At 46.0% G+C, this 15,849-nt stretch overlaps 1 protein-coding gene across 3 annotated transcripts in view; it reads left to right on the plus strand.

Moving 5' to 3' along the window:
- The window catches only part of slco1c1 (solute carrier organic anion transporter family, member 1C1), a 202,398-nt gene that overhangs the window by 46,061 nt on the left and 140,488 nt on the right, over positions 1-15,849 (plus strand). For 2 of the 3 annotated variants that reach the window (XM_060903857.1, XM_060903859.1), the window contains exons 3-4: positions 6,437-6,578; positions 14,295-14,427. The exons of the other annotated variant lie outside the window; for it this stretch is intronic. In XM_060903857.1, the coding sequence (XP_060759840.1) occupies positions 6,437-6,578; positions 14,295-14,427 (275 nt within the window). The remainder of the gene's footprint in view (positions 1-6,436; positions 6,579-14,294; positions 14,428-15,849) is intronic. 3 annotated transcript variants of the gene reach the window in all.

Genomic DNA, 15,849 nt, shown 5'->3' on the forward strand with positions numbered 1-15,849 from the left:
TTTTTTACAAATTTTATTATCAATGTCAGTTTTACTTAATAGTGTGTGCCTACATGCAATCTGATTTATTTAAACAACATTTCCACCAACTGACTTTCATTCAACAGTGAATTTTCACTGACAGAGTCGTATCATTTCTCTTCTTGGGCGCTCGTCAAAGTGCCCCAGAAGTTCAGCGAAATAGCCAATCGTGTATGGTTGCTAGGGAAAAATAATAAATATTTGGCCAATCAGCATCGCTGAATTTAATAGTTTTGGGGCGCTGGAAATTACGCCCTGCTACAGAAAATATCTCTCTCTCTCTCTCTCTCTTTGTCTTTAGTTAGAGGTGATGTTCAAAACTAGACTTTTGGTTCATGCTGGACAATAATCACACATCTTTCTTGTCATAGTTTGCATTAACAACAAGAGTGTCAACACTGTGTTTCACTCCCCCCCCTCTCGTTTCACAGAAACACACCTAGCTCAGAACACACACACACACACCTCATTTCATAGTCACTCTCTCACACAGAAATCTTACACTCACCTTAGAATCAGACACACACACACACCACCTCTCTCTCTTTTTTTCATACACTGTCCCACATTCACCTTAGAAACCTTCCCCCCTCTCTCACTCACTCATTCACACACACACACACACACACACACACACACACACACACACACACACACTGTTGATTTGTATAGATTCAGCTGAAATCATACCCTTGCTGTAAACTTCTCTCAAGAACTTGAGTATTGTATTTGATACCGTTCCTTTCCAAAGCATAAATGGAGCCTAATATAGCTGTAAATTGTTAATTTACTTTATCTGTGAAATTGCTGATTTTGAGAAGGAAATTAAATTATTATTGTGGAATTGTTGTCATTTTCTGACTGTTCATTTGAATGCTTATACTGGACTAGGCAGGGAAATCTATTGACACACCAGCCCCACCAAGAATTTTTTTCACCAGTCGCCACTGCGTTGCCATGATGAATATGTCTCTCTAAAATCCTAATGGATACCCCAAGCGTCAAGCTAGCACTAGGAACCTTGCTAACAACTATCTTCAAACTACAGACTGCTCACCCCAATGGGAATTGATTAACAATTCTTTCATGAATTTTGGCACAAAGGGGTGAGCCATGACCCATCCTTGATTGCAAAGACTGAGCCTTTGGTGTATGCTCCTTTTATACCCAATCATGATAGCAATTAGCCTGCTGTAGCGGTTCAGTGTTGGTGGGTGGAGCACAGAGGATGGCAGGACAGAGATCAGGTTCAACAATCGCTTTTATTGCTACACTTTTCAGTATAACATTCCTTTCACACAGACGCACACACGACTGGCGTCTTGTTCGGGGATGAGCTCTCCTCTGCTCTCTGCTCTCCCTCTTTAAATAGGGCGCGGTCACTGGGAAGACACACAAACACAAGTTAATTGATGTCAGGTGTAGTGATTCTGCTACTTACCTTCCCTGACTCCGCCCTCCTGTCACAGACCGGTGCTTGACCACGCCCCTGCTGCCACATACCCCCACCACCCGACTCAGGCCGGGTGGCCGTCCGGCCTGCAGCCGACTCCCCCCCCTTGACGGGAGAGGAAGTCCGCCACGACCATCTGCGCCCCCGGCCTGTGGACCACCTTGAAATTAAAGGGTTGGAGTGCCAGATACCAACGGGTGATCCACGCATTGGCATCCTTCATGCGGTGGAGCCACTGGAGGGGCGCGTGGTCCGAACAGAGGGTGAAAGGGCGCCCCAGCAGGTAGTACCGGAGGGCGAGGACCACCCACTTGATGGCCAGACACTCCTTCTCTATGGTGCTGTAGCGCCCCTCACGCACCGACAGCTTCCTGCTGATGTACAGGATGGGGCGGTCCTCCCCCTCCACCTCCTGGGACAAAACCGCCCCCAGCCCTCTGTCCGACGCATCGGTCTGCAACATAAAGGGGAGAGAAAAGTCAGGGGAGTGTAAAAGTGGCCCCCCACACAGTGCAGCCTTTACCTCAGAAAAAGCCTGCTGGCATTGCTCCATCCACTGGACCGGATCTGGTGCCCCCTTTTTAGTGAGATCAGTCAGCGGGCTGGTGACATCCGAATAATTAGGTATAAACCTACGATAATAGCCAGCCAGCCCCAGGAACTGTCTCACCCCCTTTTTGGTCTTGGGCCTCGGGCAGGCCGCAATTGCTGCTGTCTTGTTAATTTGGGGACGCACCTGCCCGTTGCCCAAGTGGAAGCCCAGATACCATACTTCCACCTGCCCAATCGCACACTTCTTCGGGTTGGCTGTGAGCCCCGCTCGCCTCAGCGACCTAAGGATGGCCCTTAGATGTTCGAGGTGCCTTGTCCAGTCATTGCTATAGACGATAATGTCGTCGAGATAAGCGGCCGCATAGGTGGCGTGGGGGTGGAGGACCCTGTCCATCAGTCGCTGAAACGTAGCGGGCGCCCCAAACAGCCCAAATGGAAGTGTGACGAATTGGTGTAAACCAAATGGTGTGGAAAAGGCCGTTTTCTCTCGGGATAGTGGAGTCAAGGGGATCTGCCAAAATCCCTTCGTCAAATCCAGTGTCGAATAAAAGCGAGCAGTGCCGAGTCGATCGAGCAGCTCATCAATACGAGGCATTGGGTACGCGTCGAATTTAGACACCGCGTTGACTTTTCTATAGTCCACACAGAACCGGACCGACCCGTCGGCCTTGGGTACCAAGACCACCGGGCTGCTCCAGTAACTGTGGGACTCCTCGACGATGCCCATTTCGAGCATGGTCTCAAGTTCTTCCTGAACCACCTTTTTTTTGTGTTCGGGTAGCCTGTAAGGGCGGCTACGCACTACCACCCCCGGGGGCGTCTCTATGTGGTGCTCTATGAGGTTAGTGCGACCGGGCAGGGGCGAGAACACATCTGAAAACTCGGTCTGCAACTGGGCGACCTCCGTGAGTTGGGTCGGAGAGAGGTGGTCTCCACAGGGGACCGGAGAGGTACGTGATGCCAATGCCCCTTTTTGAACCTCCGGCCCCAGCTCCGCCTTCTCCGGAACCACTGACACCAACGCCACGGGGACCTCCTCATTCCAGAGTTTAAGCAGGTTGAGGTGGTAAATCTGTAGCGCCCCACCCCTGTCCGTTCGACTCACCTCGTAGTCGATGTCCCCGACTCACCATGTGACCTCAAAGGGTCCTTGCCACTTGGCGATTAATTTGGAGCTCGATGTGGGCAACAGTACGAGTACCTTATCTCCCGGTGTGAACTCCCTAAGGCGCGTACCCTTGATGTACAGGCGGGCTTGCCGTTCTTGGGCCTGCCGCAAATTCTCCTGGGTTAGGTGGGTGAGCGTGTGGAGTTTTGCGCGCAGGTCCATAACGTATTGAATTTCGTTCTTACTTTGTGAAGGTCCCTCTTCCCAATTTTCCCGCAGCACGTCTAGAATGCCGCGCAGCTTACGCCCATATAATAATTCGAACGGGGAGAACCCCGTGGAGGCTTGGGGGACCTCTCGCACTGAAAACAACAAGGGCTCGAGCCACTTTTCCCAATTACGTGCGTCCTCACTTATGAATTTTTTAATGATATTTTTGAGGGTGCGAATGAACCGTTCCACTAAACCGTCCGTTTGTGGGTGATACACGCTGGTGCGGACCGGCTTAATCCCCAATAACCCATACAGTTCGCGCAGTGTCCGTGACATAAATGTGGTGCCTTGATCAGTCAGGATCTCTTTCGGGATTCCAACTCGGGAGATAACGCGGAAGAGCGCCTCTGCAATACTGCGTGCTGAGATATTGTGCAGACGCACTGCTTCCGGGTATCGCGTTGCATAGTCCACCAGAACTAATACAAAGCGGTACCCTCGTGCTGACCGATCTAATGGCCCGACGAGATCCATCCCAATCCTTTCGAATGGGGTCTCGATTAACGGTAGAGGGCGCAAAGGCGCTTTTGGAATGGCCGCTGGATTTACTAACTGGCATTCGCGGCACGCCGTACACCACCTACGAACATCGCCGCGAATCCCCGGCCAATAGAATCGGGCCATTATTTGGGCTAGTGTCTTATCCTGCCCTAAGTGTCCAGCCATGGGATTAAAGTGAGCCGCCTGGAATACCAATTCCCGGCGGCTCTTTGGAATTAAAAGTTGCGTGACTCGCTCTTTAGTTTGAGTGTCCTGCATCACTCGGTATAACCTATCCTTCATAATCACGAAGTAGGGGAAGGACGGGGTGGCGTTCGGCTGGAGCGTTTGGCCATCGATTACTCTCACTTGGTCAAACGCATGTCGCAGAGTCTCGTCTCGCGACTGCTCTAATGGGAAATCTGCGAGGGATTCCCCAATAGAGAGAGGAGGGGCCGGCGGCTCCTCACTCTGATGCGGAGATGACGTAGACGGCTCTGTGACAGCTGCTCCCGCCAAAGCGACACCGGGACCTCCCCCTGTTAAATGGCAGGACCCACTCTTTACTTAGCGTGTCATTAACTCCCGAAATCCTGGCCAATCAGTCCCCAAAATTAAAGAGTGGGTAAGGCGAGGATTAACCGCCGCCTTCACTATAAATTTTTCCCCTCGGAAAAAGATGTGGACCGACACCAAAGGGTAGCTGTGAACGTCCCCGTGCACACACAACACCTTCACCCCCTGTGCTCCCCCCAATGTCTCGTTTTGTACCAGGCTTTGGTGAATTGAGGTCTGGTTACAACCAGAATCCACCAACGCCTGATATGTATCCCCTTGAATACTCACCGGTATGCGATAAGCTCCGGCCCGATCGAGGGCGGCTTCTGGCGTGTCGGGGATCCGAACCACCGCGCCCACCTCCATTGCCGTGCACTGCTGTTGGAGGTGGCCCAGTTCCCCGCAGCGCCAGCAAACCGGCCCGGGGTTCCTCTCTGCACCGGTGTTCTGGGGCTCACTCACCTGAGGGGGGGGAGAGACAGACACAGAAGGGAGAAACGGGAGGGTACCGTGGGTGCGGCGGGCCGGCTGGGGTGGTGCTGGCCCCCGCCTCCGCGGTGGGGGAATGGGGCGAGGATGGGACACAGGAGGAGAGAGAAGAGGAGAGAAGAGAAGAGGCAGTCTGCTGTCCTGCCGCCGGAACAGCCGCCAAATGGTCCTCCGCCAGCTCGATGGCCTGATCCAGCGACGCCGGGCGGTGGCACTGGACCCACTCCGCGGTTCCTGTCGGCAAGCGCGCGATGAACTGCTCCAGCACCACCTGATTGACGATCTCCTCGGCGTCGCGGTTGTTGGCCCTCAGCCAGCGCCAGCAGGCGTCCCGGAGTTGCTGGCCAAACGCGAACGGCCGGCCGACTTCCTCCAAGCGCAGAGTGCGGAAGCGCTGGCGCTGCTGTTCGGGGGTGCGCCCCACACGCTGGAGGATGGCCCGGCGAAGGTCCGCGTAGGCCAGCCGGCGGTCGGTGGGGAGCTGTAGCGCGGCCAGCTGTGCCTCTCCCGTTAGCAGGGGGAGGAGGCACGCCGCGCGCTGATCCATTGGCCACCCTGTGGTCTCCGCGACTTGCTCAAAGAGCGTGATGAAAGCCTCGGGGTCGTCCTGCGGGCCCATCTTTGTCAGGGTGAGGGAGGACGGGCCCGCGGTGGAAGCGTCGGTTGTCCCTGCCGACGCGAGGAGGTGCCGGAACGCCTGTCGGTCCTCTTATTGGGCCAACACCAGGGCCTCGAAGCGCTGCTCCTGCTCCTTACGGAGTGTGACTAGCGCCTGGTGCTGGCTTTGCTGGGCCGTGGCGAGGGAGTGGACCAGGTCGGAGAACGGGGGAAGACTCCGTGGGGCGGTTCGGCGTTGGTGCTCCACTCCCTGGTTTCAGCACCACTGTAGCGGTTCAGTGTTGGTGGGTGGAGCACAGAGGACGGCAGGACAGAGATCAGGTTCAACAATCGCTTTTATTGCTACACTTTTCAGTATAACATTCCTTTCACACAGACGCACACACGACTGGCGTCTTGTTCGGGGATGAGCTCTCCTCTGCTCTCTGCTCTCCCTCTTTAAATAGGGCGCGGTCACTGGGAAGACACACAAGCACAGGTTAATTGATGTCAGGTGTAGTGATTCTGCCACTTACCTTCCCTGACTCCGCCCTCCTGTCACACCTGCTTATTGTGGAATCTTCCAAAATGGTGTTACTTTAATATTCTATGAACTTTTCAGGCTTATTTTGCCTCTGTCCCAACTTTTTTGAGTGTGTTGCAGGCACATCAAATTCTAACTTTGTTTATATTTACAAAATACAATTAAGTTGGTTAGTAAAACTACTGAAAATCTTTTCTTTGTATTTATGACAGTTAAATAAAGGTTCGCTTGAATTAACATCACATATTTTTGTTTTTATTGTATTTTGGAAAGTATCCCAATTTTTCTGGAAATGGGGTTGTAGCACTACAGTATGTCAGAAAGTGATTAAAATTATAAACTTATGTCTCTTTCATTCCAGATGTTCCTCGTAGCATTGTCCTTTGCATACTTTTCAAAGGCTTTATCTGGGAGCTATATGAAAAGCACAATAACTCAGCTGGAGCGGCGCTTTGACATCCCCAGTTACTTAGTAGGCATCATTGATGGCAGCTTTGAAATAGGTAAGCGTCATATCATCATGCACTAGCAGACCCCACCAAATCATACTTGTGGAATTTAGAGAGGTTGCAGAGAATTTTCTATGGAACTAACAACCTTTCATGGACCCATTAATATTCTTTGTTCCTTATTAGATTTGGGGGAATTGTCAAGAGATACTTGCAATGTAATGTGTTAGTCATAAACAATGCAATGCAGAGGTTCCTATGTAATAAGTAAGTAATCAAATCTCCGGCATCTTTGAAGATCTGATGCACCATGCACACTGATGCACACCTGGCACACTGATGCAGTTACCACACACATAGTCCCAGCAACTTCGATTTCCATAGGACTTTTGTAGCTATGCTGTCAATTAGGAATGTGTACTTTTCTCCAGTCATATATCCAAAGGTTTTCAGGGTTCTAACTAGACCAAAGTATCAGCACAGTGGCACCAGTCATAACGGCCGAGGGTTCGGGGGGCACCTTAGGCCCCTGAAAGCTCACAGGTTCTACATGCTCAGAGATGCATTCTAGTGCATTTCCTGACACTTGCAGGCTTCCCTGAAAGTCGCTCTTTTTTGGTAATATTAATGAGATTTTTTTGCCAAATGTTGCTGTGATTGTTTTTGACTGAAAACTTATTATAATTAATATTCGACTATATTGGTGACATACTTATGGAATAAGAATAAAACACCCAGTTGATGTTCACCAAGTGTCAGCTTTATTTTCAGCTTCAGCCATTCAATTACAGTGCATGACTTTCCAGATCTAACTCGGGGACTACGTATTACGTGCATGGTGCGTCAGTGCCTCTTAACACGGATGGCACTTTACCGCGAACACAGCGTAAGGAAGGTGGTAAACCGGACTAGCATGATCAGTGACAATCTCCACATGGAACTACTTGCATTGAGTGCTTACATGGACAGGGAGTGGAGTATGTCCGAATGTAGAACAATCACATGGCAGTGCACCATCACCGATGAGTGGGGATAACAAGAGAAAATTAAACAAAAGACCACATTTTCAAGATTGACAAGTCTTTTTATTAGACATATTAGGTGAAAATTTAAATTCAATCCAAATTGCTTGAAACTAGTCTCATTGAATTCAGAATTGAATGCCAAACAACATACTTTTTACAGAATTAAAATATGTTTATTAATTCTTAAGATATTACAAATCAAAGATTGAAGAAATGGCTTAATTTTTAGAAAGCTGATGTAATATTATGTATTAGGATAACATGGTCCAAAATGGGCCTCATTAATGAATGAGATCAAATGTTTTTTTCTTAATAACTTTTCTATATTTACATGGAAATTGGGAGGCACATAGATGGTTGTATACTGAATACAAAATTTGAAAAATTTGTAAAAAAAAAAAAAATTATTCAAAGTAGCATTTAATTAGCATTAATTATGATAATTATATTCAAATGTTAAATCAGTACACCCAATAAAAAAGTAATAAAAGATTTTTTTCTAATACCCTCTTTGTGCTATGTAGGGCTTTGTATTTCTCAAAAGTAGGGCCTACTAGTGTTTATATTAAAGAATATAAATGATTCTTATTTCGATTAATATTCACAGCTTTCAAGGCTAACCTCGAAAAAAACTGTGTGATCCACATCCAGTAAACAGCTCCAATTAACTGAATTGAAATTGACACTCATGTTTCTGACTTCTGGTTTTTAAAAATATCATTCCGACCACTAAGATCTCAGTATTTTTCATCAAAACAACTACAGTTATATTCTAAGATAGTTATTTATTTACAAGAATCAGTTTGATTTGAAAAAATAAATAGGTAAAGCTGTGAAAACTCACCCTAAATTCTCCCGTGAATCATAACGTCAAAACTAGCAGACGGAAAATTTTGCTGAATACGTCATCAGAAACAGTGAGAGCTACATAACATCCCTATAAAAGTTATGTGATTAATATTCATGAGTAATCCAGTTGGAAAACCATCAGAAGACAGCGTGACCACTTTCCTGTGACTCAAAAGTCACCGGCAGTTTCCCGACATCACACGAGCACAGAGCATACTCTGTTATACCAAATTCGACTTGCCATTATTCCCAAAGTATTGAACAGATCTTAATGAGATCAATTTCTTTGGAAAGCAAAGATTATAAGCTTTTTAATCATAGTATTCACAATAGAAAATATTGAAGAGTTAAGCAGTGACAGATTTGGAAACTTAGATGATCGTCTGCATGCACAATTTTCACAGCACGTCCAGTGAGCATCTGATATGTCTACTTTTATTCGTGTAGCGGCAACTTTTACAGGCTTGTTGGCAATATTGTGGGCATATCAGTAAGGAAACATTGCGTATCGGCCTGATATGCTGAAAAGGTCTAGTTAGAACCCTGGGTTTTATTACATGATGATTAAGATATATTTCATCCTTCCTAACCATCAGGGTCAGTGAGAATCACCAGGATATCTTCTTTTTGTGTGTGTGTGTGTGTGTGTGTGTGCTTGGTATTGAAGAAGGCATAGTATGACAATGTACCAATTTTCAAATCACACAACCAACACAAACAATCTGACCATGATGATTCTCAAACCCAAATCCAACAAAGTGGATGCCTTAGGCAGGGATAGTCATGCGCTCAGTGATTGCAAAAGTTGACCCTAAAGTTACTACCCTTACTTCCTTGTTCAGATGAACAGCTGGTTTCTTCCAATCCTACATGTGAGAGGGTTGAATTGGTGCTTAAAGACCCTCCCCTTTCTTATCCTAAATTTGTTAGATGTAGTTCAAGACAAGCAAATACAGGACTGGTTCTGATTCTGCACAACTCTAATTTTTATGTCCATATCACCCTAGAAAACAAATGCTTCTTAAGTTTTGTCTTCCAAAGCCAGGCTTTCAAAAATGGGAATTCAAAGTTCCCTTCTACTCTCTGCCTCCCTGTAGTCTTGCAGGTGTGTTTGAAATGTATGCAAGTGGCCTTTTCTTCCCTGATGTGCAGTGGGATCATGATTAGGGCTGGGTATTGATCAAAATTTTTCGATTCCGGTTCCGATACCGATACCTTCATTTCGATACCGGTTCCTGAACGGTACCTTTTTCGATTCCTAATTTATAATATTAATCCTGGAAAAAATGAAAATTTCATTACACATTCTGTTGCACATATTGGAGTATATTTATTCAAGTTATTTCCAGTGCAAAAAGAACACCAACACACACTATATCATATTCACACCATACACACACACACACACGCCAATGTAATCAACAGTTTTTCTTCAAGAAAATTAACATATCAGCCTTCTCAGAACCACTCATCCGCGGTTACAGCCACATCCCTGACGTCTTTCAAATCTGTCTTGACCCTTTCCTTCTCGGCTGCATACCAGGCAGGTATGCATGTGTTTGCTAGCATGTCTCTGCTGGGGGGCTGATCCCTGGGGTTAAGGGTTCTTATCATCTCCCTAATTGACAAACATTAGACAAAACATCAAAAATAACATAGTTATGTTCTCATTGCTTAAAAACACATCACTTAAAATACATCTAGGCTTAATTTAGATAAAGATAAAGGATTACAGATAAATATAAATGAAGGATTTATTCAACAATATCCTGTACAGCCAACTTACCTAAACCACGGAGTCTCCATTGTAGAAAAAGGCAGCAAACCTTTCACCACAAACTGTGTCACTGCCCTGTGGCACTCGGCTTGTTTTTGTTTGGTCATTTTGGTCTTTTCTGCTAGTGTGAATGGATTTACGGTAGCTGCCTGCCTTTTCCTCCTCACATCAGGGACCTGGGCAGAGGCTGTGAAGGTTTTATACGTTAAGTTTTTGAGACTAGGGGGAGGTGAATATTTTTTTAAAATAACACTCATGCATGTGTGCACACACGTAGGCAGCCTACCCAATGATGGAGCACATTTTAAAAGCTAGCATTTAGATAACTTTTCACTTGGCTAGTTACATAGCCATTAAACAAAGTTAGGTGCTAATATCTTACTGTACCGTTAGCTATACATAAACTTACAACAACCTAGCTCTTACCGTGACAAACAAAGCAGTTCAACGGAATTCACGGAACAACTTACCAGATGAAATATCAGACACGACGCTGTGCTCGGTACTTTCAGATGAATCCGAGTCTGGTGGTAAAACGTCCTGCAGAGAAGTCGGGGGTGGCGAAGGTGCATAAGTTGGTGTGTGAGAGAAGACGGTGCAACTCTCCGCTCTCAGATTTATTCCATACACCGTCAAATGCTTTAGGAAATTTGAAGTGTTGCCTGACTTGCAGGTGATGCTCTTGTCGCATATATTGCACCGCGCAGTATTGTTATCGCTCTTGCTAAAATATAACCAAGCTTTCGACTTCAGCATTTTGTAGGCATTGACGACGCAACAAAGTAGTGCCCCCTACAACATGGGAAACATGCTTTTTCATGCACGCGAACGTTTCAGCCAATCACAGGTGGGATTATCGGGTCATAAGCACGCCAGCACGGATCAGAGCCCACTCCACTTTACACGTGATTAACCTCTGGGAACCGAAACGTGGAACCGAAAGGCGAGGCATGTTTCAATACCCAGAAGAACCGTAACATTTCGGTCGGTGCCATGAAGGAACCGAATTTCAGTGCCCAGCCCTAATCATGATATTGGTGTGCTTGGCAAACTAGCTCCTGTGTGTCCCCACTAAGGAACAAGACATTTGGAACACATCCAAGGGTCACATCCTTGCTCAGCACAAGACATCCTTGCTCATGTTACTGCTCTCACTCTTATGGCGACCTCAGAAATGAGTTCCCTAATGCCAAAGCAGGCCACACAATTCATCAGCATGAGGCTAGATTTTTAAAGACTGTTAGTCACCTGGTCACCCCAGTGCATGTCTGACATTATTATGCTTGCCAGTTATATTCAGACATGTTGGCGTTTGTATTACTAGCCTATGTGGGGGATGCTAGAACTGATGACTGCTGTATTTCTCTTGCCAGAGCTTTTCAAACTTTTCATAAGTGGGGTATCAGCCTATAACTGGACACAAAACTCCACAAACAGAAATTTCTCCTCATCTGAGTGAGAGGGGCCTGGGTTCTAGTTTTCCGGCTAAAAACATGTGGGAGAAGTTCCTCACAGGGGACACTGAGTCACCACAGACTCTTCTCTTACAGGCTGAGTAGCACTGTTGGGTTAGATGACCACAGGGGGCATGTAGATCTCAGTGTATGATCAGAACATTTAGCTAGAAATGAAGGCCAGGCTGGAATTTTATAGAATGTCCCTAAGGTAAGTGGCAAGACTTCAAGTGGCAAGTTTCCAGTACTGCTTTTGCTGGTGGTGAAAAGACTCTTGCAGTTCCATGGTCAGTGGTAACTAAACTCTGGGTTACTGATCAAAAGGTTGGGGGTTCAAGCCCCAGCACTGCCAAGCTGCCACTGTTAGGCCCTTGAGCAAGGCCCTTAACCCTCTCTGCTCCAGGGTTGCTGTATTGTGGCTGACCCTACACTCTGACCACAACTTCCTCACAAGCTGGAATATGTGAAGAAAATAATGTCACTGTGTTGTGAGGTATGCTGTAATGTGCTTCTTCTTCCCAAGCAGATCTGTTGTGCCGAATGAACAAAGGGATTTTGGCACTGTGCCTGTGGGTCTGTTCTCTCAGAATAAGTTACCAACATAGGATTGCTATCCACCAGTCTAGAAAGCATTTCTGAATGCAAGTCCCTAATTCATGGATCTTGTATACTCTCATGTTCACCAAATTGCCTGGAACCAGTGCATTGTTCTATTCCCAAAACACTAACCTTTCTCTAGTTACTGCCTAGACAGTGGCAAGTTGCAGTGCAACATAGCACTCTGGATGGCATTATTTGGTGGGGTTCATCAACTCAAAATGCACTCTCCCTTGTGTGGGTGTGGTCTCTCTCTATTGTGCTGTAATCCTAGCCTATGCAGGACGTTTAACTAAAATGCTTGTCTCTTAAAACTGCCTTTATGTTAGTGATGACTTTGGAAAAAAGAGTGGGAAAACTGTAAAGCCCAAAGTCATGTTACACAATTTTTTGAAACAATTGATTTTGCAGTGTTTCATTAAAGCAGCTTTACAGAGTGTTCCTTGCTGTACCTATTATGATAACCCCTACAGCAGGGGGTTCTTTACCATTTGTAGCTAGGCACCTGTTTAACTGCAAAATATTTAATGAATAGCCAACAATCTAACTCTTCAGAGATTAGGCTTTATTTTTAAATATGTACAATAATACTTTGGAGCCACAGTTTTTTGACCTGAAGTATCCACTGACAGAACACATTTGGCCCAAGTTGGCATTATTTATAGGCCTACCAGTGTTTGTTTGTTTGTTTTCAGTTACTAAACTTTGGATGAAACTATTTGGTCAAAGTGACCAGTTTAATAGACTAATAACTTTAAGAACTCAATTAAAAAAAAAATCACAGCCCTTATATATATAAATACTCTTCAGAGAGTAGTATGTAATTACATACTACTCTCTGAAGAGTATTTCCTCATCATGAGCATTACACAGAAGCATAATCTCATCTCATCTCATTATCTCTAGCCGCTTTATCCTGTTCTACAGGGTCGCAGGCAAGCTGGAGCCTATCCCAGCTGACTATGGGCGAAAGGCGGGGCACACCCTGGACAAGTCGCCAGGTCATCACAGGGCTGACACATAGACACAAACAACCATTCACACTCACATTCACACCTACGGTCAATTTAGAGTCACCAGTTAACCTAACCTGCATGTCTTTGGACTGTGGGGGAAACCGGAGCACCCGGAGGAAACCCACGCGGACACGGGGAGAACATGCAAACTCCGCACAGAAAGGCCCTCGCCGGCCATGGGGCTCGAACCCGGACCTTCTTGCTGTGAGGCGACAGCGCTAACCACTACACCACCGTGCCGCCCCAGAAGTATAATCACTCCAGGAAATCTTTGTTGCTGCTTCTTGCTACCTGTGTCACAAGCCACTTTTCCCTGATTCTAGAAGTTTAACATTGTCCCTCCTAGTCGTAACATTCATTTCTCAACACCATTCCAGTGAATGAGTACTGTGTGTCATGATTTTGTTGGCATATAATATATTAACCAGATGCTTCTCACAACCCTGGTGGTTAGGAGGAGTAAAGTTTAAAAAAAAAAAACCCTGCTATGCACAAGAGTGTATCCAGATGATTCTCACAGTCCCTGGTAATTATCCTAGGAAAAAAGTATTAAGGTTATACAGGGTGTTTCAAAAATTTCGATATCATCTCACAATCATTTACATCTCAGATAATATCGAATTTTTTGAAACATCCTGTATATTCACATTCACAGTTCATATCATACTTACTGTTTGTGTAATAATATACGATTATATACTTACTGTATACTGTATATACAGTAATAATATACCAATAACTTGTAATTACTGTACAATACTTACAGTTTATGCTTCAAACCATGAGGCATTTTTTTAAGGCTTAAAGGCAGTTTTGGTGCTGTGCATGAGTAATGTAACTATTGATGCAATTTCTGAACTGACATCACTGACTCAAGGTGCCCATTCTGAATATGGCCCTTAAATGTATAAATGTGTGTTAGAAACGCAAGGCTCTAACTCATTTGTATGTTTTTTTTTAATAAACAGTGTATTTTCAGTAAATACTCTGTTGAAAATGCACTGGATAAACAAGCATTTTTCCTTTCCCCTGCTGTTTGCTTTCACTGATAGGTAACCTGCTGGTTATTGCCTTTGTCAGTTACTTTGGTGCCAAGCTTCATCGACCAAAAATCATTGCCATTGGGTGTCTTCTGATGTCACTGGGGACATTCCTAATTGCACTCCCTCATTTTATAATTGGACGGTAAGCTGGAGGACTACTTTCAGTTTGAGAGCACCCAATGCATGTACTGATACATTTAAATATATTTGTTAAGGTTTTATTCTTGTCCAGTTTCTATTATTATTATTAATAATAATAATAATAATAATAATAATACAGTATGTAGATTTTAAAAATGTTCCTCATACTGGTGTTCTATACCAAGTCTCACGGGCCTAAGTACTGTAATTGAACAACAATTTATAACAACTTTCTAACTTTGGGAAACAGAGGAACAGGTGAGTTCATTTTATTGGCACACTTTTCAGTGACTTTTCACAGCACAAACACTCTAAACACACACATGGCAGCTCTCACTCTCGTTCCTGGCTGTCTGAAAGATACACAGAGACACAGGTTAATAGACAGCCAGTAATTTGACACAGGTGCACCTCATCACATGTTACCTGCTGGTTCAACCTGCCTCCTCGCCGTTCACAGCTGATACTCGACCATACTCCCGCTGCCACATACCCCCACCGCACAACTCAGACTAGGGAGCTGTCCAGCCTGCCACTGACTCCCCCCCTGGTGGGAGAGGTAATCTGCCACCACCATCTGTGCCCCCGGCCTCTGGACCACCTCGAATTTAAAGGGTTGAAGGGCTAGATACCAACGAGTGATCCGCGCATTGGCATCTTTCATGCGGTGGAGCCAATGGAGCGGGGCATGGTCAGAACAGAAAGAAAGAAAGAAAGCACAACTTTATTCATCACACACTTGTGAAATTTCCTCTCTGCATTGAACCCATCTGAAGCAGTGAACACACACATGCACGCAATGAGCACACACACACATACCCAGGGCAGTGGGCAGCCATGCTAACAGCGCCCAGGGAGCAGTTGGGAGTTAGGTGCCTCGCTCAAAGGCACCTCAGCCCAAGGCCGTCCCATATTAACCTAGCCTGCATGTCTTTGGATTATGGGGGAAACCGGAGCACCTGGAGGAAACCCACACAGACACGAGGAGAACATGCAAACTTCACACAGAAAGGCCCTTGCCGGCCTCTGGGTTCGAACCCAGAATCTTCTTGCTGTGAGGCGACCGTGCTAACCACTACACCACCGTGCCGCGCAGAGGGTGAATGGGTGTCCTTGCAGGTAATAGCAGAAAGTGAGGACAGCCCACTTGATGGCCAGACATGCCTTCCCTATTGTGCTGTACTTTGACTCTCACATGGAGAGCTTGCAGCTGATGTACAGCACTGGATGCTCCTCCCTCTCCACCACCTGGGACAAAATGGCTCCCAGCCTTCCATCCAACACATTGGTCTGTAAAACAAAAGGGAGAGAAAAGTCAGGAGAATGCAACAGTGGGCCCCCACACAAAACCGCTTTTCCCTGAGCAAAAGCCCATTCACACAGCTCCATCCACTGGACCGGATCTGGCACCCCCTTTTTAGTG

This window comes from Neoarius graeffei, chromosome 21, assembly GCF_027579695.1.
Source record: "Neoarius graeffei isolate fNeoGra1 chromosome 21, fNeoGra1.pri, whole genome shotgun sequence".
NCBI lineage: Eukaryota > Metazoa > Chordata > Actinopteri > Siluriformes > Ariidae > Neoarius > Neoarius graeffei.